The following is a 23,903-nucleotide window of genomic DNA, read 5'->3' as shown; positions in this document are numbered from 1 at the left end:
TGTTTTTATTTCAGCAATAGAGTCATGCGGGATGAGCGTGCATAGAGGCCATGGCGGTGAAGTGCATTACCTATGATTTTCTCTGTAACAATTGTACCTGCTGCCTCCAAGTCTTTCTGGAGCTTTCTCCGAGTGGTCCTTGGCTCTTGGGCTACTCTTCTGACTTCCTGGTCAGAAATCTTGCAATGAGATCCTGTGCATGGCCAGTTGATGATGCAGTGATGTTCCTTCCACTTGCAGATAATGGCTCCAATACTGCTTGCTGGATAATTCTGAAGTTTTGAAATGCATCTGTAACCAGTCCCATTGATATGTTTTGCAACAATAAGGTTGCAAAGGTCTTGGGAGAGCTCTTTGCTTTTACCCATCATGAAATGTTTCTTGTGTGACACCTTGGTAACAAAAAACCTTTTTATAGCCTACCAGTATGTACTAACCCAGCTTATATTAATTTGCACAGATAGGAGGGATAATTTCTCTACTTATAGATTCCAGTCCAGTAATTTCTCTACTTATAGATTCCAGTTTGTTCCTTGCCATTGCTTGCCTTTGTGTACTGCTTTTTCTTAGCGTGTTCAATACTTTTTCCCTGTGCCATTCCACTTTTTTACTCATAACTCTACTTTTAGACATTAATGTTTGGATTTTTATATATGTGTGGATTACCTAAATTAATACTAATGTCCGGTGAAAATTTCATGCGAATAGCCTCACTGGAAGTATACTTACTGAAAAAAATGTTGACGTGTTCAATACTTAATTTCCCAGCTGTGTGTGTGTGTGTCTATATATATATAAAAAACTTAATACAAGTACACAGACAATACATTAGATTAGAGTAAGTGATTTCCATGAGGCTAGCCCAGACACAGGAGAGGGCAACTCACGTAGGAGCCGTAATCTATGGCCAGCGTCTGCAGGGCCCAGGGCAGGCCCAAGCCCACCAGGATGTCAAACACGTTGGAGCCGATGGAGTTGGAGATGGCCATGTCCCCCATGCCTGCACAAGTGGCATATTGTAGTGGCATAATTTGATTTGAATTATGTAATACACAATACATTATTAATGTATAGTGTGTGGTGACATGACATGCTCTATATAGTGTGTTGTGTCTGCCAATACAACATTATTAATGTATAGTATAGTGCGTGGTGACATGACATGGTCTATATATAGTGTGTTGTGTCTGCCAATACAACATTATTAATGTATATAGTCAGGTCAGTTTTATTTAGTATAGCACATTTAACATGCACAGAGTGCAACCCAAAGTGCTCCACATGCAAGACATTGACACAAAATTTACAAAAAATGCCAGGCGGAGCGGTGTATATATATATATATAGTGTGTGGTGACATGACATGGTCTATATAGTGTGCAGTGACGTGACATGACATGGTCTATATAGTGCGTGGTGACATGACATGGTCTATATAGTGTGTGGTGACATGACATGGTCTATATAGTGTGTGGTGACATGACATGGTCTATATAGTGTGTGGTGACATGACATGGTCTATATAGTGTAAGTGCGGTGACATGACATGGTCTATATAGTGCGTGGTGACATGACATGGTCTATATAGTGCATGGTGACATGGTCTATATAGTGTGCGGTGACATGACATGGTCTATATAGTGATATAGTGCGTGGTGACATGACATGGTCTATATAGTGCGTGGTGACATGACATGGTCTCTATAGTGTGCGGTGACATGACATGGTCTATATAGTGCGTGGTGACATGACATGGTCTATATAGTGTGCAGTGACGTGACATGACATGGTCTATATAGTGCGTGGTGACATGACATGGTCTATATAGTGTGCGGTGACATGACATGGTCTATATAGTGTGCTGTGCCTGCCAACCTTGGCGCGCCACAATGAGGCTGGCCATGCAGTCCGGAACACTGGTGCCAGCTGCTAGGAACGTGATGCCCATGATGACATCGGGGATGCCCAGAGTGTACCCAATCACAGTCACCTACAGGGAAAGGGGCGCACGATGCCAACAAAACAAAAATGAAACGCTGAACGCCTCGTTCCTCAGATACCCATCTGCTGCTACCGCACAGTTCATACACACAAAGGCTGAGAGTGCTGAGGAGAAACATCTGAGTAATCAGAAATACAACAGTCGGCTAAATAAAGTTCAAAAGATATTTTCATGCCTCTGAAAAAAAAGAGAAAGAGACAAAACGTGTTGGTCCATGACAGTTTGAGACTATAAAGATCCTGGTAGAGTCACAGATGTTGGTGTGCTGACTGCTGACCTGTGTGTTTATATTTATATCTGTGTGTGTGTGTGTGTGTGTGTGTGTGTGTCCATAGAACAGCATGTGCTTTTGCATTTGTGCTTAAGTGTGTGTGTGTGTCCATAGAACAGTATGTGCTTTTGCATTTGTGCTTAAGTGAGTGCAGTGTTTCCCCTAGACATTTTTCCAGCAGCGGTGCTATTACTTGGGGGGGGGTTGTTGCGCATTTTTTTTTCATTTTTTTTTTTTTTTATATCATACCTTCGTGTTTCTTTTGTGGACATTTTCAGCTTTCTTTTACATTATTGGTTAAAAATGATAGAAGAAAAATGAAATGGCACAACCCAGAAAAAGATTATTTACAATTTATTTAAATTTGTCTTAATGGCAAAGGCCACACCCAATCTGCGAGCACTTAATTTTTCTGGGCTTTTCAAAGAACATCTCTAAGGCTCTTTGGTAATTGAATTGAATTGTTAGGGGGCCATTAATGCTGACACGCATGCACGTAGCCAGATGCTCTCCTTGTAGTCTATTTCTCAGTCCCAAAACAACAAACCCACGTATAAAAAAGTAAATACTCACTTTTCTTCTACATCACTCCCACAGTTACCATACAACTCACTCACAATTAACTCGAAAAGGACCTAGGCTACTTGATTGAAGTGCGACCGTTCGTCTCACCGTCAAGAGAACGCTGAAGTTATGAGAACACGTCTTTCTGATAAGAGAATGTAGGCTCCTATGTCTAATGCCGCAAACGTAGAAAAGGTCTGTTTGTGATAGCCTATTATAGCTAAGTGGACAGAATTTAGGCTATACGTATATGCCAACATATGCTCATATTTCCAACTATCAGAAAGTTTAAACAGGCCTAGACTGTGTTCGCCTAGCTTTCCCATGCAAACATTACATGTAGCCCTACGCTAACGTTACAAGTCTAGGCTACAATTAACGTTAAGACCATACACCTTGCAGCACATTGGTTTACTCTATTGCATTACTTACGTTTTAATAATTTGTCGTTGAATGTTGATGGAGGCTCATCTTTGGGAAATCAGCTCTCTGGATAAAATTGTCAACCGGAGCAAGCGTTCTCAGAGTTGACGACACCGGACGTAAATCCAATCAGCAGAAAGAACCGCATCACAACAGTAGGCTAAATCGCAACAAACTTTTTTCCCCCCATGTTAAATTCATTTCGGTAATCATGAATTGGTTTCTTTTATTTGATGTAGGCTAGGAGAGGAGGATGCATGTTTCACATTAGTGTCAATGTGTCAAAGCAGGCTTTGGATCAGAGGAATTGCTCAAGCTTAACATATGGCATAGGCTACAAGCGAATTCACTGCATACAAACAGCTTCGTGATGAAATATAACTAATATCATTTTTTATTGTCACCAGGCCTATAAGTAGGCTATTTATTGTGTAACCTACAAGTGAACGATGACACCATAGGCTACACTGTGGCGGAGCAAGACCCCATCAGTCGGATAGCTAAACAATGTAACCGTGTTCAGAACGTAGGCTAGCCATATGGGCTGCAGACTTGTCTTTGGGCTTGTAATCACCTGACACATCATGCCGCATATATGTCCTGAATAATGAGAGGCTAAGTGCGGATTTGATGCACTTAACTTACTCAAGACTTTCAGAAAACAATTTCGAGATGACGTTGGCCGTTGTGCTTTTACAGTGTGTTAAGTGAATCTCGTGATATTATGTTGCAGCGGCGCTGAAAATCCAGCGGCGGCGCTGCGCCGCTGTTAAATACACTGTAGGGGAAACACTGGTGTGTGTGTGTGTGTGTGTGTGTGTGTACATGCTCTCACTAACACTCTACTCCGCTACATACCATCCACACCATGATGTAGGAGAAGCCTGCGATCCAGACGGTGGACATGATGAAGGTGACCATGAACCAGCGCTCCCAGCCAGGCTTGGCACAGTTGGGGACGGTGAAGAAGAGCACCAGGCTCAGAGGCCACATGCTCAGCCACTTCAGCTTGTTGAAGCAGCCCGCTGCACACCAGACAGAGGCAGAGACACCAGCAGTCTTTACAAACACACACTCTACTTGGAGTGGACAGTCCGGCCACAGAGACTTCACTCATCATCTGTTAAGATTCTAAATTCAGTATGTGAGAGAAAGTGGAATAGAACATTATATCCAATATTCCAATATATGGTTTAATCTTCTGCATTATGTCCAATATTCCAATATGTGGTTTAATGTTCTGCATTTCTCATTAGTGGGTCACTTTGATACTAAAAGTATGATTCTATGTAATGACTGTATGATATCTGTACTGTCCCTGTGTATATCTGTGTGTGACTGTGTTTAGAGATAAGCAGGAATATTATGACTTTGCAGTGTTTCACTGTTCTGCATGGCTGCGTCAGTAGCTATCTGCTCCGGATTGCCAGGTTGCCACTAATCAGAGTCTGATTCAGTGTAGTCCACGTGAGATGGGATGACCAACGCCATCTCCCGTCAGCCTGGAACGATACTTAAACCCTTACTATTTCCTTGTCTAGTTAGAGCAGCTGATGGATCTTTAGGTGAAGTCATGCTGTCTCTCCCTTGATGCGCATCATTGTAAATAAACTCTGTTCCTGATTTCTCATACTATTGGTCTGACTGGGTCTCTATTAAATCTATGGTATCAAAATTACCATCATATGTCAAATAAATTGTTGTGGAACAATTGCTGAGCATTATCTTCACCAAATCCCACCCCTAACCTTAACCATAACTATACATTGTAGTGAACAAAGTGTCAACAAATAGTTAATAATCTGTCAACAAATAATAATCTGAGCATCTGTAGATAGCCTGTGGGCGGACTATCTCAGTGTGACCCACTACTCATGAAATACAACACACTACGCTCAGCACAGCAGACTTAACGGCAGGGTATGTTGCATTTGTTTATGTTTATGTTTCTTGGCAGAAGCTTTTGTCTAAAGCATCTTAAATTATAATTGAAGACCAAACAAAACAGACCAGAGAGGTAGCTCACCCCTGCCTTCAGTGCTCCCCCCAAACATCACCCAGTATTTTGTTATTGTTTGGGGGACAGGTTGACTCCATGCTAATTGTTTCCAGTTCGCAGAGCCAGGGCTGTGTCAGAAGACCAGATTATTTTACAGTGTTCTCAAAGACTAGAGAACTTGCGGATTGTGAGGAGATATTTGTTTAGCATCGATTACCTTACCTTAACTGACTGCTATGCCATTACTATGTGTGTGTAGGCAGAGGCAGAAACAGTGTCCAGTGATTCCTTGATTGCAACAATGTTAGCTTGTTAGCATGTCAGGCCCTGGCCAAGGCACTACTGTGTCTCTATGGCCTCTTTGCATGTGATCTGGAGATCTATCACGCACATCCGGCAAACGGCTGAACTGTTAGCAAAGTCATTCATTACTTGTATCGCAACAAACACACACACACGCACACACACACACACACACACACACACACACACAGCGAGACAGAGACCAAGAGATGGAGTGAGTGAAAGGCCAGATCACATTCTTCAGACCAGTGCTCCTCCTCTCACTGTCTCTCTGGGCCTCTCTGGGCACATGAGACAAACGGCTGGACGACGTCCTCTCACCTGGCACGTGGAACGGCACTAGCGGCCCTCCCTCCCTGTCGTCTCCGTCCTCCTCGTCGTTCTCGTTGTTCTCGTTGTCCTCATTCTCGTTCTCCGCCTCGTCCCCTCGATCTCTCCGCCCCGCCTTCGCCCCCGCGCCCCCGAAGCTGTCGTCCTTGTGCGTGGCGTAGCGGCCGTTCAGTCCCCGGTCGATCACGCTCAGGCCGTTCTCCAGGCTCCGCCGGTCGTAGGCGCGCGCCGCCATGTCCACCTCGCTGCAGCTGAACGACCTGCTGTTGGACAGACGCTGTCTCTGCGGAGGGGATGAAACAAAACACTCAATCAATCAGGTCACTGTGTCAGTGATCCAATCAGTCAGCCAATCAATCAATTGATCAATCAACCAATCAATTGCTCAGTCAACTATTCAATTAACTGACCAATCAATCCATTAGTCACTTCATCTTATAAACAATAAATGCATTTAACTTGCAACCACAGATGTAAAATAAAAAACGGGTTTACTCAAAGCTAACCTTCCACTTTTGAGTTCAGCAACACTGGCAAAATTTTTTTAACATAAAGTATGAAGCACTAAGGCATCACATTCATACTGACATTAGTTGTAAATGAAAGTCACTCAATGCCTAAACCCGTCTATGCCAGCAAACCATCGCAATTTGGTCCTTTCCATTCAGCATAATTGCATGCCCTACGCTTGACCATCTTACACATGCTTTATAGGTTTCCTTCATCTCTGTCCCTCTATTTCTCTCTCTCTTTCTCTGCCCCCTCCCTCCCTCTCTCTCTCTATTCCCCCTCTCTCTCTCCATCCCTCCCTCCCTCTCTCTCTCTCCCTCCGTCCCCCCTCTCTCTCTTCACCCCCCTCCACCCCCCTCTCCCTCCCTCTCTCTCTCCCTCTGTCCCCCCTCTCTCTATCCCTCCCTCCCTCTCTCTCTCCCTCCGTCCCCCCTCTTTCTCTCACCTCGGTGATGAGCAGGCGTGAGGCCATGGTGAGGCGTGTGCGCGGTGAGAAGTGGTTGGTGATCATCACCCTCATGCTGGCCTCGGAGAAGGAGAGCAGGTGGGGGTACGCGGACAGCAGCTCGTCCACCATCAGCACCGAGGGCTGCGACTGGAAGTTAGCTGGAGGAAAAGAGAGAGAGAGGGAGAGAAAGAGAGGCGAAAGAGAGAGAGGAGAAAGGGAAGAGAGACAGAGGAGAAAGAGAGGGAAAGAGAGGAGAGAGAGAGAGAGAGAAAGGGAAAGGGAAGAGAGAGAGAACGAGAGAGGAAAAGAGAGGAGAGAGAGGGAAAGGGAAGAGAGAAGAGAGACAGAGAGAGAGAGAAAGAGGGGAAAGAGAGAAGAGAAAAGGAATAAAGATGGAGAGAATAGACAGTGAATAGTAAGCTGGTGTACAGCTTTGCCTAAATTGTTTAGTGCACATTTGCTAGGAGCCTGATATTTTGGTTCAGATAATCACAGTAAGCGAAGCACAGAGAACGACAGATTATAGAAGGGTAGAGGAAAGGAAAAAGGAAAAGACTGAATGAACGAGGGAAGGAACAACAGAATAAAAAAATGAACAAAACAAAAAAGAAAAGATACAAATGAGGGAAATAAGATGGAGGGATTAGAAAGGTGAAGACTAAATGAGAGACAGAGTGAGAGAGGACTAGCGGGGGGGGGGGGGGGGGGGGGTAACTGAAGCGCGTAACTGAAGCGTTCCGTTTGCGTTGCGTCTGCTGCAACCCCTATGATCAATTGAACTGGCTACACCAGACGCGATAACAGGGCGTACGTTCGGAAAAAATAGACCAGTCTTCTAAAATAGTTTTTACGCATTGTGATCGCAACGTTTTAGTAACGCGCCCCGTGTAGCCCCCCCCCCCCCCCCCCCCCCCCCCCCCCTCGTAACAGACAAGACAGAGATGAAACACAACAGGGCAACAGGACTAGAGAGAGAGAGACAGAGTGAAAGGCCAAGTCCAGTGTTGCTGGACTGAGAGCCACAGTAACCTGTGGGATGCCTGATAACTGGGAACCACCGCGGCTGGACTTCTGCGGTCACTCCCGCGGTACCTTTCTTTAGCAGGACCGCCGTGGCGTCGCAGCTGAGGTCCTCCATGTCGGTGCTGCCCGTCAGCCCATTGGACAGGGTCCCCGAACTTTTCTGCCTCCGCTCAAGGTAGCGCTGGGCACGCGAGTTAAACCTGAACACACACACACACACACACACACACACACACAGACAGACAGACAGAAAGACAGACAAAGAGACAGACACACACACACACACACACACACACACACACCATGTCCTTTGATATTTCTACCAAACAACCTCCCTAAACTCCCGTTTTGGCACCGGCAGCGTTTTAAAAAGTATCGATTTAGCACCGGTATCGGATAAAACCCAAACGATACCCAACGGTCCCAACCCTAGTGTTGACCGTGGCTGGTGAGTGAGGCTTACTTCATGATGAGGATGTAGAAGAAGTACAGCACAACCAGGACCAGCGATTCCCACCTGGACAAATAAAACAAATGGAAGTTCTATAGTAACTGCACGTATCCTATGTCTTAGATTAGAAACATTTGAAAAGGTATAGTGGTGAAGAAAAAGAGAGAGACCCACCATGACACCTTCTCGTCGTAAATGAACTTCAAAGAGAAGAAGAAATATCATGTCACCACATCTAGTGATACAGTTCAACATATCTACACCATCAACAACATGTCTATACATCAGACTATTCATGTACCTAGTCCAATGGAAAAAAAATATTTTCACCATTAGGGGGCCCCCTTGCACTGATGTTTATTGTACAGTAACCCCCCGGGAGTGGGGGGGGGGGGGGGGGTTACAGTACTCCACTGTATTGCAACTAATCAAAGGGTGCAAAGGAGGGAAAACTAGTGGAAAGTGAAACAAATTACATAATTTTCACAGCTAACAAATGACATCATCTTTGCATGTACAGATGACAGAGCTGACCCTGAAAGAACACACACCTGATCACCACAGACTGGTTTAGTTGTGTGACCCACTGATGTAGGGTAGGGTCTGTGTGTGTGTGTGTGTGTGTGTGTGTGTGTGTGTGTGTGTGGGTGTGGTGTCACTTACCACTATTAGAGCGATCACTGAGATGGTGTAGCAGGCGGAGTCTCTCAAGAGGGCCCAGTGGGTGAGCTTTACTGCCTATGAGGAGGTCAACCATGTTGAGCTTGTTTAATACGGCCACACATACGGATACAACATTATCAAGCTTTCTCCTCAAAAGCACACATCTTACTAGTTAATTACAACTGAAGTCAAATGTCTACAAAGTCTAACATTCATTTGTACTGTTTTTTTTTTCAGATCCTTCTTGGAAAACACAACCATTCTTGGTAAAAGATTACCAAGTTTTGCATGCAAGCATCACTCTGTTACGTAATATGTTATCTGTGATGACATCTTAGTTATATTGTCAATGTCTTGTTTATGTCTTTGGAAGCTAATTCTGCCCCCCCCCCGCGTAGGTGATGTGTGTATTGAAGTAACTGTACCCTCCCGGCGAAGATGCCACACACGCCGATGATGCAGAGGATGTTGAACACGGCCGAGCCAACGATGGTGCCCACACCCACGTCTCCTTTGGTGATGAAGACTCCTGCGGGGGGAGGGGGGGGGGGGTTGATGAGTGAGCCAAGACAAATGAGGATACACAAACATATACACACAGAGAGGGGGAGAGGAGAGAGAGAGAGAGAGAGAGAGAGAGAGAGAGAGAGAGAGAGAGGGACAGAGACATAGAGAGAGAAATAGAGAGTGTGAGAGAGAGAGGGAAAGAGAGAGAGGATACACAAGCAGAGAGAGTTTTGCATACCTGTTATTTAGCAGAACCCACACACACACACACCCCACACACAAACAAACACATACACACACACACACACACAAACACACACACACACACACAAAACACTCTAAACCTAGTGCACTTTTTTTTTAGTACCATTACACAGAATGGTACTAAACCAATCATCTCAACCTCAATCAAATTCATTATGTGAGACAGCAAAGTGAATGTGCTCAATTATAAACCAGACATGGTGATCAGGAGAAAGACATGGGGGTAGAGGAGGAGGAGAGGAGGAGGAGGAGGAGAGAAATGGGGGGAGAGGAGGAGGTGGAGAGACATGGGGGGAGAGGAGGAAGAGATGAGGAGGAGGGGAGGAGGAGAGACATGGGTGGAGAGGAGGAGACATGGGGGGAGAGGAGGAGGAAGAGAGACATGGGGGGAGAGGAGGAGGAAGAGGAGGAGAGGAGGAGGAGAGACATGGGGGGAGAGGAGGAGAGGAGGAGGAGGAGAGACATGGGGGAGAGGATGAGATGGACAGAGGCAGAGAAAAAAGACAGAGAGAAAGAAACAGAGGTAATAAGAAGGAAAGATGAGGGATATAAACAGACCAATAACGGAGGTGAAGAGCTCTGGAGCAGAACTGCCCGCTGCCATGAATGTGGCTCCCGCAACGTCCTCACTCAGTTGGAGCCGCTGACAGAGAGAGAGAGAGAGAGAAAGAAAGAGTCAGAGAGGGGACAGACAGACAGACAGTTAGATACAAATATAAAGAGCAGACAAGAAATCAATAAATGCCACTATTAAATACATGTACACTAAGGGCCAGATGTAACGCTTTTGCGCCCACTTCAGGTGTATTTGTTTCGCAACAAGCATGTAAAATCATTGCAAGGTATGTATAAACAGGTCGCAATGATGTTAAAGTGCAAACTGCCTGTCGCGGGAGCTGAAAATGGCCCATTGCGTTTTTCGTGTCATGCATATGCATTCATGGGAGGATCCAGGGGAAAGTGGGAGTTTAGCGTAAAGAGATGGGAGGGGAAGTGTAAAGAGCGCCTAATTATGTATTCCGCGGTATGTACAAAGACTGCTTGTGAAAGTGCACATCTATTCTGCGTCGAAATACTTCCACCTTGAAAAAGCAGGTGTTAATCCAAATTGCAGTTCAATGCATCGATAAGAGAACCTTTCAAAGACAACAGAATCGCTATTTAGAGCAACAGTTTTGTAAATATTTGTGCTATCAAAAGCAACCTTAACTTTCGTTGGCCTTTCGAATGTCTTACTTTCCCTTTCCCGTCATTCACTTAAACTTTCCTACTTGCTAGATTTGACCAATCTTCCATAGCCTACGTTCACAAGTAGTTTGAGTAGAACTACTGATCTTTACTATCTCCCTGCTTGTTGACATCTTATCATGTATGGTATTATTATTTCATGATCACTAAACGTTTGATTCTTTTTAATGTTGTCATCAGTTAACTTCATTCACCTGCGCTTGTATGTAGGCTCTGCCGTTCAGTTGTGGACGTTCGTAAATTGCGGTAATGGGTGGAGAAAGGCAGATAAAGGTGCAGTTTACACTATGGATTGAAAGTTTGATAAATACGACGGAAAGTTGGATCTGACAGCGTTCGCAATCTGCGGTTTGTCCATGGCGCCGATTACGCTACGTTCGCAAATGTACGTACATCTGGCCCTCAGTGTCAGAAATAAGCCGTATTAACACATATTACATTATATGCCATTAATATAGATTGTTAATTGTATCTAGGGGACCTGATCACTAGGGGTATGTGATGCTGAGTGGAGGAGAGACTCACCTCTGAAATCTTCTCAAGAGACGGAACAAAGTAGTCATCACAGACCAGAGCCAGGGCACAGAACATGTACATGGCCTGCAGTGCACACAAGCACAATCACTTATTATGAATTATTATTATTATTATTATAATCATTATGTATTATGTATTATGTACATCCCCAAACACCCTGGACTATTGTAATTCACTGTTAGCTGGTCTAGTAGGCTTGTGTAGTAAGATCGTTATAATTGATTCAGAATGCTGCAGCACGCCTGGTCTTCAATCAGCCAAAGAGGGCACATGTAACTCCTCTGTTCTCCTCTCCCTATAGTGGCCAGAATTCAATTGAAATATCTCACTTTGGCCTATAGGACACTGACTGGATCTGCTCCCTGCTGTCTTAATTCAATGATCAAAATGTATATCCCCAACCGCCCACTGCGGTCTTCTGATGAGCGTCTGTTGTGTCGACCAGCCATAAACGCTAGGTCAAATCCAAGACTTTTCCTCAGTGGTTCCTTGTTGGTGGAATGAGTTGTCCAGTGCTCTGCATTCCTCTGATAGTTTTGGGTCTTTCACGAGGGGTCTAAAGGCATATCTGTTCAACATGCACTTAGTTTATTAAGTGTTTCTTATGCGTTATGGTTTGTATATTATAGTATTTCTTTATTTTCATTAGGCTATTGATTGAATTTACATTGTTGTTTATTATTGTTATTCTCCTTAGCCTTACCAACTTTTGAAATGGTTTACTGTTAAATGTAATCATATTTTTGTTATTTGTATGTCGCTTTGGACAAAAGTGTCTGCCAAATCCCATAACCATAACCATTATTATTCATTAGCTATTATTAGTAGCATTATTTATAATTGATTTATTCATTTGGCTGATTTGACTTTTAACCAAACCGACATACAGACATCAGTTACTAAAGGGCCAGTGTCCCCGGATCACCTTGGGGTTAAGTGCCATGCTCAGGGGCACAACGGTGCCACTCCTCCGCCACTACACTAGCACTGCCATTACATAGTTAATGGAACCATGTCAATTCAAATGACTAGCTTGATTATATTGCTAGTGTACGGGACAGACATTATTTTGTACACTTTAAGGGCCCAAGGCAGACCCAGGGCAGATTAGGGCTTCCACCCACTGAGTGTCCTTAAACCCAAGTGTGGTTCTATGTGGAGTTGTTGTGCCGGAGTGAGTAAATGTGTGTGTGTGTATGTGTGTGTGTGTGTGTGTGTGTGTGTGTGTGTGTGTGTGTGTGTGTGTGTGTGTGTGTGTGTGTGTGTGACAGGGGGGTCAGTGGGGTTTTTTGATGACTTTTTGGGTGAGTGTGTACTTTGTTTAGTCTCATATTTGTGTCCACCATTGGAGACTGGGTGTTTTCACTTGCATACGTGCAATGTGCCCTTATGCATTCATGTTTCTGTGTGTGTGTGTGTGTGTGTGTGTGCGTGCTTGTGTGTGTGCCACTTACACACAGGACGTGCAGTGCCACGGCCCCCTCTGTGCGCTGGCGGTGAGTGAACAGGTCTGTGGGGAACTCATGGAGTGCTGTAAGGGATAACACACACACACACACACACACACACACACACACACACACACACACACACACACACACACACACACACACAGGGAAAAAGTAGAAAAAGTGAGCACTAGTGAACTATTCTCTTCTCTTCAATTCTTTGTGCTCAATTTTGGATGTAAACCATGAAGCTCATTTGGATTGCATTTCAGAAAGAGATAGACACCTAGATAGAACATAGAGACAGAGAGAAAGAAAAAGCAGAGGCTGACAAATAGACACACAACTTCTAGAAAAGAGAGCAGAATGGACAGACAGACAGACAGACAGACAGACAGACAGACAGACAGACAGACAGAGAGAGAGTAGAAAGATAAAGAGCAGCAGACAAAGAGAAGAAACAAGTATTACAACTAAAAGGGTGTCAAAAAGGAGAGCAAAGAAGAAACAACAAAGAGAAAGAATGACAAAACGAAAGAGAAAGAAAAGGAAACAGAACAGGAGAGCCGGGGAAAGTGAGTGATAAAGATAGAGAGAGGGAGAGAGAGAGAGAGAGAGAGAGAGAAAGAGAGAGAGAGCAGGTAAAGAAGCAGAGAGGACACGGAGGTGCGTTGTAAGGTGGAAAAGGGTTTTAAATGGGACACAGCTCGATCACCACTTTATACTTCCTCTCCAGAGACTGCGAAACAGAGTGTGCTCTCTCTTTCTCTCTCTCTTTCTCTCTCTCGCTCTCCTCTGAGAACTGCAGCCCTGTTCAAATGCCGTCTTTTATTTTGGGAAGCAGCACAGTCAACAACTTTTAAAAATATTTCATCTTTAACAAACTGTTCTTTTCTAGGTCCTGCATCACAGATCCCAGAATGGTTGAGGCCCCTGCAGATTTCCGAATGAGACCCCGTCTCCCTGATCATGAATTCCAAGTAATGAATTTCCAAGATGCCACATAACAATCATTCCAACCACAAATCACAAAACATTATTACATAACAGACAGTTGTTTTCTGTATACAGTCATAAATAACACTAGCCACGTTTACATGGACACTTCTATTCCGATTAGAAATGGAATAACGGCTCAATCGGAATAAAATGTTTCAGTCTGAATTAAAATTCCTGATCCGATGAAAGAGGTGGTGTAGTCCACTCCTATTCTGAATGAACAGCCATGTTTACGGTCATTCAGATTGACTGCTGTATCTTCTCAAGGAAAATCAGACAGCACCTGATCGGAATAGAACGTACCCCATGTAAACAGACGGCACAAATTTCTCAATCGGAATAGTTTAATCGGAACGACAAAAAAAACTGTCCATGTAACTGTGGCTACTGCCTGATGAAACACCAAGCATCCATAATTCTTCTATCCATCTATTTCCCTTCCATCCCCCTATTAGTCTAGCAATCTATTGATCTATCTATCCATCCATCAATAGGCATAGATAGACATATGGACACTACTGTCTATGTCTGCCAGTCTGTGTTCATCTCTCCATTCTTCCAGGATCCTGCATGCTTGTCCAGTCCTCAGTGCTGGCCTGGTGCCTCTCTCTCTGGAGGAGGACTCGTCCAGCAGAAGCATATGGACACCAACAGCCAAAGCCTTTCTGAGAACTCACTCTCTGCCAGGAGATTACTGATTCTGGCATTCCACAGCTCAGCTGTGACACATACACACACACACACACACACACACACACACACACACACACACACTTTCTCTCTCACTCACTCTCACACACACACACACACACACACACACACACACACACACACACACACACACACACACACACACTTTCTCTTTCTCACTCACTCACTCACACACACACACACAAGCTCAACACCACATACATAAATATACAGAATGCAGGAATATTTATGCATGTGAATTCTGTACCATGGCCTGTACACTCACTAGGCACGTACCGGTACTAACTAAGCATCCAGTTCAGTTGTTTCTATGGGGGGGGGGGGGGGCATCCACAGGCATCCAGAGGAGCAATTGCATCGCCCCACTGTCTCTGCACAGCCACACAACAGGGGCAGCATGGACACAAACATCAACATGCAGATGAACTCACTGGAGCTCGCCAAACACGCAGTCTCAGTGGACTGGCACAGAGGCACAGCCAGCCGTGCTCTTTAGCTGTGAAACCACAATCACTGGAGCCAGAGTAGGAATTGCAGATCCAAGGACCACACACGGTCTCACAACATACACACATATCTAAACATGTGCACATACTCCCATATATTTTAGCTTGTGCACTGGCCTGGAAAAATGCACACACGCACACACACACACACACACGCTCTTTCCCTCACTCTCTCCCCCTCCACATCCTCATTCTGCCCCAGCAGCTGGATGTGTTCCATATTTATGGGTCCACAGATGACACGCCAGTGCAGCGCAGTGTAGCGCCTTCACAAACACAATCCCTTGATAGGTGGCACAGAACTTGCCCGACAATAAATACATCATCGCTTGCCCTCACGTGTGCGCGTGCGTGTTTGTGTGTGCGGCACTGATGCACTGCAGTACGAGTGTCCTAAGAGGTGCCTGTGTGGCCCCTGGGTGTTTTGTGAGGACCACTGCAGTCTTTAAGGGGAAAAGGGGACCCAGTTTAGACCTGCTCCTTCCCCTCTGTGTGTGTGTGTGTGTGTATGTGTGTGTGTGTGTGTGTAGGGCTGCTGCAGTGATCCAGGAGGAAATGAGGGCACCGAGTCCCTGGGTTTGCCAGGTCAGAGTTAACATACACTTTTAGCCTGCTTCTCTCTGAATGGTAGAATGTCACACCCGTTCCAGTTTGCAGGACAAACCAACTGTTTTTTTTCCCGTTCCAGCTCAGAAAGTTCCACGTTCTGAACCCATTTTAGTTTGGCGGTAATGCTCTGAACAGTTCAAATGGTGGTTTGTGAACGGAACCGGTTCTTTGTCGGTGGAATAGGGCGAACGGTGCCCTTCAACTAATGATGACATCCGACACTTGTCAGCGGTTCTGTCTGTACTCTGTACAAAGTCCAACTAGCACGGTGTGACTGAAGACATATTAATGTGCTGGAAAATAATATCTGTCATTCTTCAAAATAGTGAATGTTTAGTGTTTTGGTTCCATTTAACAGGAAACATTCTCTTGTTTTGTCTTTCAGTGATCTAAATGCCACATTTCTATTGACCCTATCAATAGGTTGACCATCACAGTCTCTGTGGTTATAATCAGAGAAAGAAAATGAGAGTGAGGGAGACAGAGAAAGAAAAAGAAGAAAAGAAAAAGGGAGGAGAAGAAAAGGAAGTAAAGAGGAGCCTGCAGTCCACCTGCCTGTGTCTGCACTTGTTCTGCTACTGGAGCAGTGCAGCTGAGATTAAGTGGCCTGGTTCTCTGAGCAAGAGCCAACAGCTGGTCTTTGCCACACACAACAGCTCTCTCTCTCTCTCTCTCTCTCGTCTCTTGCTCTCTCTCTCTTTCACACACACGAAATCCAGACCCCCCCCCCCCCCCCCCCCCCACCCCACAAACACACACACAAAAACCTGCTTCACAACCCTGAGTCTATCATCATCACACCATACACATGCGCGCAAGCCCACACCCACGGCCACACACACGCACACCTTGTCCTTCCATCAGGGTTAGCAGCAGCCTCTGGTAACCTTCCTCCGGCACCGCGGCACTGTGCGTGGAGCGATCGGTCCTATGCATGCCATTACGCAATGACCGCCACGGAGAAAGAACCAAACCAAATGATTCTGGAAACCCTGTGTGGAATCATTGTGTGGGACACAATGCCGGCTTTTCAGGGACACAGTGAAAGGTTTCCTTCTTCTGATGGGGAGAGGAGGCCGATGCTGTCTTTGTGTTGCGCGTGTGTACAGTGCGGTTCTGGTGGTTGAGGGGTCATGTGCGATTCATGAGACCAAAGCCTCGTCAAAGAGGTGAAAAGACCACTTGCGGAGAGGCAAACGGTCAAAAGTGTATAGACTGTAAACTATTAGCACAGTATGATTGTGCTATTACATGGAATGTATACAGCATTATTCAAATTACTCAAACGCTATCTCAATGCAAATGTATCTTTGTATGTATTTATTTCTTAATTCTTCCAAGTATCAATTCGACTGCAACAGCTGAATGAGGGTTTGAGTCTGGTAAATCTACCAGCCAGTTGAGTCACAGTACAGGAACACCATGGAAACCACAGCTCCATCCTCAGTCATGAGTGGGCTGAAGTGGCCAGCGGAAGTGGTGGGTGACCCCATCCTCCCCCTCCTACTCCACCTACTCCTTCCCCTCCTCCTGAGATTCCCCACTGGCCATGTATTGCTCAAAACACCTCCTCCTCCTCCTCATCTACCTCCCCATCCTCCTGACACTCCTAAGATTCTCCTCCATCCCTCCTCTTCCTCATCTTCCTCCTGCTAAGATTTTCCACTGACCACATATCACTCACATCACCTCCACCCTTCTCTTCCTCCTCCTGACATTCCCCACTGACCACATATCACTCACATCACCTCCACCCTTCTCTTCCTCCTCCTGACATTCCCCACTGACCACATATCACTCACATCACCTCCACCCTCCTCTTCCTCCTCCTGACATTCCCCACTGACCAGATAGCACTCACAACACCTCCAGCTCCTCCTCCACCCATTGGCCGAACAACAAAAGCAGCCACAGTGCCATTCAGCCAGGCTGGCACCACGCCAAGCTTTCAGGCTCAAGGAACTGGCGAAGAGCGAAGGACTTGATTTCTCTCTTTGCTTCTCCACTTTTTATAATTATAATTTCCGTCCACATTTTCAGTAGCATTTTTGATTGTGAGCGCTGGGTTGTATTTTGTGCAACTGAACAAGGGCGTGAGGGGCTGAGAGTCTAATCTAACTGCACGGAAGTCAATAACAGGACTGAGCACAGGGAAGATGCATTGGACCATAAGAGACAAAAGTGGCAACTTTTTCCATATTTTCCTAACTCTGATTGCAAGATTCTGTACAACAACCAGAAACTGTAATTTTCAGAGATAAACTTTCAGAGAGATTGAAGAAGCTGAAAGAAGACAAAAGCAACAAGAACAGTAAGAAACACACCACCGACGACACATACGAGACACAAACTGCCACGGAGTTGTAAACAAGCTTGTGTGCTGGTAAACACAGGCATCTGTAATTGTAATTGGTACTTTGGTAACTCACTGGCCCCCACCAGGAACACAGATTGCAATTAGCGCTTAGCAGTTAGCGCCCCAGACGTACAGCGGTTTGGGTCCTGCTGCGGCACATGGTGTCGAGCGAAGGCGGCATGGCAGCAACCGCAGCGGCACACAATCACCGCGTGATCGTCAAAGTGCCTTGTGTGTGTCGCTATGTCCAATCAGCGGAAGTCGATGCATCAATCAGCAATCATCTGTGTCTCCGCAGGGCGAGACTTTGCTGCGCAGCGTGGGATGCTTAAACATGAGAAGATGGATAAGCAGTTTGTGTCATGGGAGTGTTTGTGTGTGTGTTTGTGTGTGTGTATCTGTGTGTGTTTATTGGGGCATTTTCTCCTGCCCCTACACCCATTTCTGGCCACACTCTTAAACAGTTAAAAGTGTTTTAGCCCTTTGAACATCACTCATCTGGCCAGCAGCTTTATAGCAAGACCCTGAAGATGCTTTAACAAAGAGACATGATGCAAAGGATTGACTGCACAGCAATTAAGTAGCCACTACAACTCCATTATGTCTTTAGCATCTCATTAAAAGAACATCAAAGTACACATTATGGTCTTAGAATGAGCATATCCATTTGCAGACAGCACACTTCGTTTTAAGGAGCATCAAAGATGCTGTTATTTCTAGAATAGATAAATATTATGTTTACTTGGTGACAGCTGTCACTGAAAAAGAAAACTAAGAAATGGACTTTAATGCATCCATCAATGCAATGGAACACAATTCCCTTAACCAGTCAGGAAACATCCAATTATTTTGTGAGGGCAGCACGCTGCTGGTCCCAATGTGTGTCCACGTACATACACACACACACACACACACACACACACACACACACACACACACACACACACACACACACACACACTTACAGCACATACCTAATGCTATCTGTCACTATAGAACGGTGTTGACTCTGGGGAAGAAGAGAGAGTGGATCTGTAAGCATGATGTTAATGACTTCAGCAGGTTGCCAGATGAGAGAGAAATCCCTCACGCTGCCGTACGGCGCTGTCGCTTTGAATCACCTCACCCGTCATCCCAGATGGCACCATCACCATTATGGCACAGTGCCACCCCGGCTCACCAACCAATCCACGGCTGACTCGATGTTTCATGCCGGCGACGCAACACTCCGCCATTAATGACGATGGCATGTTTTTCATGTCGGAGGAGAGAAGCATCATGAATATGTGATTAAGTGTGCTTTAAATTATTCACTGTCATTATTATTCACTGCAATCACCATGAATCTCTTTCTCTCTCTCTCTCTCAGGAACATGTTTTTTTCTCTTTTCTTTTTGTGGTTGTTAATTACAATAAGCTGCAGCTGAAAGTAGAGAGCTACCATGCACGTCTCACAAACTCTCCTTATTTGGTGCCGACTGTTCCTCTTTCTGGAGACAGTAGACAACAACATCGTCTAAGTAAATAAACTGCTGCTCACGCAACATTACCCGAGTAAAGTTCATCTCCAGCAGCCACCTCTTACTTTTCCTCCCTCCAGCCTGATAACTTGGCAGAGCTGGCCTGTACAGTATGTACAGAGGCGACGCTCCAGGGCCTGGCGTGGCTGTGAACTGTCCCTGCAGCAGCTGGATTTGGTGGGGGTGAGGGTTGTTGAATCGGTGCCCTCGTCAGTGGTGGCATCCATCAGTGGTGCCCATTACGTCATTCCTCCCCCTCCCCAATTCTCCGCGTATGCTCCCGCGCTGGCAGAGCCTGCCACTTGTGCTGTGCCGCCACGCCGATGACATAATCCCGAGGCCGTCACCGTGGCAACACACACTTCTGGGAAGAGTGCAAGCTCAAATTGTGAGATGAGGTGATGTGAGGAGGGAAAGGGGGGCTACTCACAGGGATAAATAAGAATGATGAGTCATGTACTCTCTCTCTCTATCTATCTCTCTCTCTTGCTCTCTCTATCTCTCTCTGTGTGAGATTCACTCATTGCGCGACATGCTCCTATTCAATATTTTTCCCCTTTCTTTTATTTTTTTGCACTTCTTCTCTTTTGCATTTTCTAAACTGTGTAATTTACTTATCCAGATATATATTTTAACATGTCTTTTAATTTATTTACCTTTACTTTATTACACATCATTGGACAAAAAAAAGAGAGTTTTCCTGCCGCTGGAGACATCTCTTAGCTCAGCATACTGGTCGCCATATGTGTGAAACCCTGAGGAGAGACCATCACTCTTTCATAGTGCTTCCTTTCGCGGTTTTATACATTAGGAGGAAGGATGTAAAATTCATATACGCCCTTTTTTCAGTTTTAATTTGGCTACTTTCATATAACAGACAAAATATGTTTTAATAGTCGAAATAGGACGAAGTAGTACGAATATGCAAGCTCATCACAGATGTATGATAGATGGGCATGTTGAGACAGGGGAGCCTTTACTGTGATGAATGAAAGGACTTTACTGCTTCATAAGAGCAATGTTTTACCAATGTTTTATCAATGTTTTCCAATGTTGTACCTCCCTGTAGTCCAGAGGAGGGACACACCACATAATACACACATGTGGTGCATCTACCTTAAACACTGCATGGCAGCAAACCAGCCAATTACCATCATGCTCCCAATCCACAGCCAAAAGGGAAGCAGAGGATAATTGTGCACACTGGGAAATGCTTTCTTTCTCTCTTTCTTTCTCTGTCTCTCTCCCTCCCCCTTTTTTGTTACTCACAAGAACTCAACGTACACAAATTATCCCTGACTGCCTGCAGAGCTTAGCGATTAAACATGATGAACACCTGAAAAGCCTGACTCTGAGAATGTGTGGCCGTGTGAAGTTTAAAATAACCACAGCGGTGATGGGGCTAGCATCAAATTCACTGCCAAATGACGTAAAAATGAAAAGTATCCTGCCAGTATGTTCTTTGTTGCTTTACTGTCTATCACTTCCCCCTTTTCCTAAGCATGTAGTTAAAGTGCTTTAATCTGCTGTTTATTGCTTAAATCTTGGCTTTCTCTGATAGGAAAGTGTTCAGGAACAAATGAGAAAAGTAACTGATTACACTGTCATAAACAAAGGTTTTGAAATAAACAGGCACTGACAATATAAAAAAAGTTTCCTTTTGTTTAGCTGTTTTATTCAGATGATTAGACTTGGGAACTAGTGTAAGTCTAAGCAGGACCATGGGAAACCTTAGCCTAGAAATCTAGACGCACCCTAGCGGCAGCAAATTACATTTGCTTCCAGGGCTAGTCTAGCAACTCTCCATTGTTTTGTGAGCTCGAAAAATTAAACTTCTGTCAGGCCAATCAAATCGTGTATAGAGTCGTTAGGCGGGCTTAACATAATGATTGATGGCAGAGTTGCAACAGTTTGGCTTGAATTCCCTGCTACTTGAAAACAAAGAAGATGGATGTTGCTGTTGGCCAACAGTGTGACACGAGTTAAGCTTGTTTTAAGATGGCAAAAGTTTGAACTAGCCAACTAGCTCCGCTGGTGGGAAAACGCATGGGACTCAGCGCTATCCTATTGCGTGCAGTGGGAATTTGAAAGACAACCGATTATCCCGCCCCTCGGACTGAGCACTGCGAACGGTGAGTGCCCAGACCCTACATTTTAATGTGGGTCTGGCTCGTCAGGCTAGGGAAACCTATGAGTGTCCTCGGAATATAGGCCAGTGATTGCAATGCAAAGCTCAATGACAATTGAATTACAATGACTAAATGCCACCAACATTTGTTTACCTCTTGGTTTATAATGACATTTATAAAGATGTTGTTATTATGCTATAACCATTTACTGTTGGTTAGTGCTGTGGCAGAAATAGCTTCTGTCTGTCTGTCTCTTCTGGTTCTTTCAAATATCACAAGCAGCACATATACCAGTAAGAATGTGAGAAAGATAAAACTCAACTGTGAGGGTGACAATCAGCCAGGACAATCTCATAAAACAACACCCCACATACACATTATAATACAAAGTGGCCTTTGGGGCAGAACAAAACATTCAGGACACATGTCAGTTGACCGATCCCCTTTCAGGACACATGTCAGTTGACCGTTCCCCATTGTCCCTGGAGCAACTTGGGGTTAAGTGCCTTGCTCAAGGGCACAACCGTGGATGCCGGAAATTGAACCCGCCACTTTTCAGGCTACTGCATGCTAGCCCAGGTCCTTAACCACTACGCTACCACCGCCTCAACCACACACGACCACACAAATCACCTCCACACACACTTCAACTACATCACCTATGACATATGACATATCACATATCAACATATGTCCTATACAACTTCTAAACTACACACTACAACAGCCAGGACAATCTCTTCACACAATCTTGAGTGTCAACGCCTTGCAGGGTCACATATACTAATATAGAATCTATAGAAGTTATCTATAGATTTCCAGCAACTCTCTCCCATCGCTTCCTCCCATCTTTGTGCCATGTTCTAGATGAGTGTGGACGTACGCCTCAATCCATGTTAGAAACCATCTCGCTCTTACAGAGATGGACTACATAAATGATTACGATGTACATCCTAGACTAGGATGGCCAATTTATTTCCAAGTACCAGTGCATGTTCCCATGTCTTAGGCTGTGACATTTTCCAGTCAGAGTCAGAGGGTACTGATGTAGATATTGGACTCGGACTCCCACTAGAAGCTCACTTGGGCTTCCGCAGAGAAAAGTCGTGCACTCGCTGAACTGGAAATAGATCAATAGGAAAAGCATCTGTTTACTGACAGAGAGCTACGGCACAGGAGCAAAGCTGGGGGGCTACTGTGGTCCTCAGTAGCTTATGCACTTAAGTGGCGTCCTGCTGAGAGAATATTTTGCGATTGAAAAGGGAGAAGGCACAGGGGGAGCTACATGTACATGGTCAAACTTTTAAATGTGTCTAAAAATAGTGAAGTTTATTTTTCAATGATTTGACCAATTTCAAATGAAGAAAGTGGAGGATTCAGATGTATTCAGTTTTTTTCCCCCAGTTTTATGAAATCTAAGAGCAAGACAAACAGCTGCCTCATTTCTTAGGTTGGACATTTGATGTGAAAACATGCAGTAGTATATCAAAACATACATCAAACATAACAACGACTGACCAGTTGTGACCTATACTAGGCATTAAGAGGTTAGTAAGACGAATATGAACATATTCTCAATGCATCCCCTCTCCTTTTCAATAGGTGGAAAGTCTGCCTCATTAAAAATACATATTGTATGCTATATAAAGGCAGGCTAGGAATTTTAACCCTGGTGAAGTTTATTTTAGCTGTTGGTGTGTTTTAACCGCTGTTAGCTTAGCTGTTAAATGATCAACTAAGCTAGAACATTATCCTTTTCACATATAGTAGCCTACATACGTATGTCTTACATGTCAATAGACTGCAATGTATATTATGAGCATTACTGCACAATGCGAGATAAAAAGAAGAAGAAGACATGTGACTAACGCACGTCACCATTACACATGCATGCATGCGAATTAAGCATGTAGACTTATGCATGCACATTCCTGTTTTATTTATGAACAAAATTCACTGTATGAAATTATACGATCTGAGAGTGAGACGCAGATTATTGTGCTAAACAAAGTATAAGAATGCTCAGAGGACTATGAAGACGTTATCACTACTGGAGAAGTATTTTCTCTCTTTTTCTCTCTC

At 44.7% G+C, this 23,903-nt stretch overlaps 1 protein-coding gene across 1 annotated transcript in view; it reads right to left on the bottom strand.

The window, feature by feature from the left end:
• LOC121719143 (sodium/potassium/calcium exchanger 3-like) overlaps window positions 1-23,903 on the bottom strand; it is a 36,548-nt gene that overhangs the window by 3,558 nt on the left and 9,087 nt on the right. The window contains exons 3-15 of the mRNA XM_042104561.1: window positions 12,998-13,074; window positions 11,532-11,606; window positions 10,317-10,401; window positions 9,413-9,516; window positions 8,988-9,062; window positions 8,499-8,524; window positions 8,337-8,390; window positions 7,943-8,073; window positions 6,848-7,008; window positions 5,884-6,175; window positions 4,119-4,285; window positions 1,876-1,990; window positions 888-1,000 (exon numbers count right to left, since the gene is read on the bottom strand). Of these exons, the coding sequence (XP_041960495.1) occupies window positions 888-1,000; window positions 1,876-1,990; window positions 4,119-4,285; window positions 5,884-6,175; window positions 6,848-7,008; window positions 7,943-8,073; window positions 8,337-8,390; window positions 8,499-8,524; window positions 8,988-9,062; window positions 9,413-9,516; window positions 10,317-10,401; window positions 11,532-11,606; window positions 12,998-13,074 (1,475 nt within the window). The remainder of the gene's footprint in view (window positions 1-887; window positions 1,001-1,875; window positions 1,991-4,118; window positions 4,286-5,883; window positions 6,176-6,847; window positions 7,009-7,942; window positions 8,074-8,336; window positions 8,391-8,498; window positions 8,525-8,987; window positions 9,063-9,412; window positions 9,517-10,316; window positions 10,402-11,531; window positions 11,607-12,997; window positions 13,075-23,903) is intronic.

The sequence above is a fragment of the Alosa sapidissima genome, chromosome 9 (assembly GCF_018492685.1).
Source record: "Alosa sapidissima isolate fAloSap1 chromosome 9, fAloSap1.pri, whole genome shotgun sequence".
NCBI classification, from domain to species: domain Eukaryota; kingdom Metazoa; phylum Chordata; class Actinopteri; order Clupeiformes; family Clupeidae; genus Alosa; species Alosa sapidissima.
The sequence above is the reverse complement of the archived record's forward strand: the minus strand, read 5'-3'. Positions and strand labels throughout refer to the sequence as shown.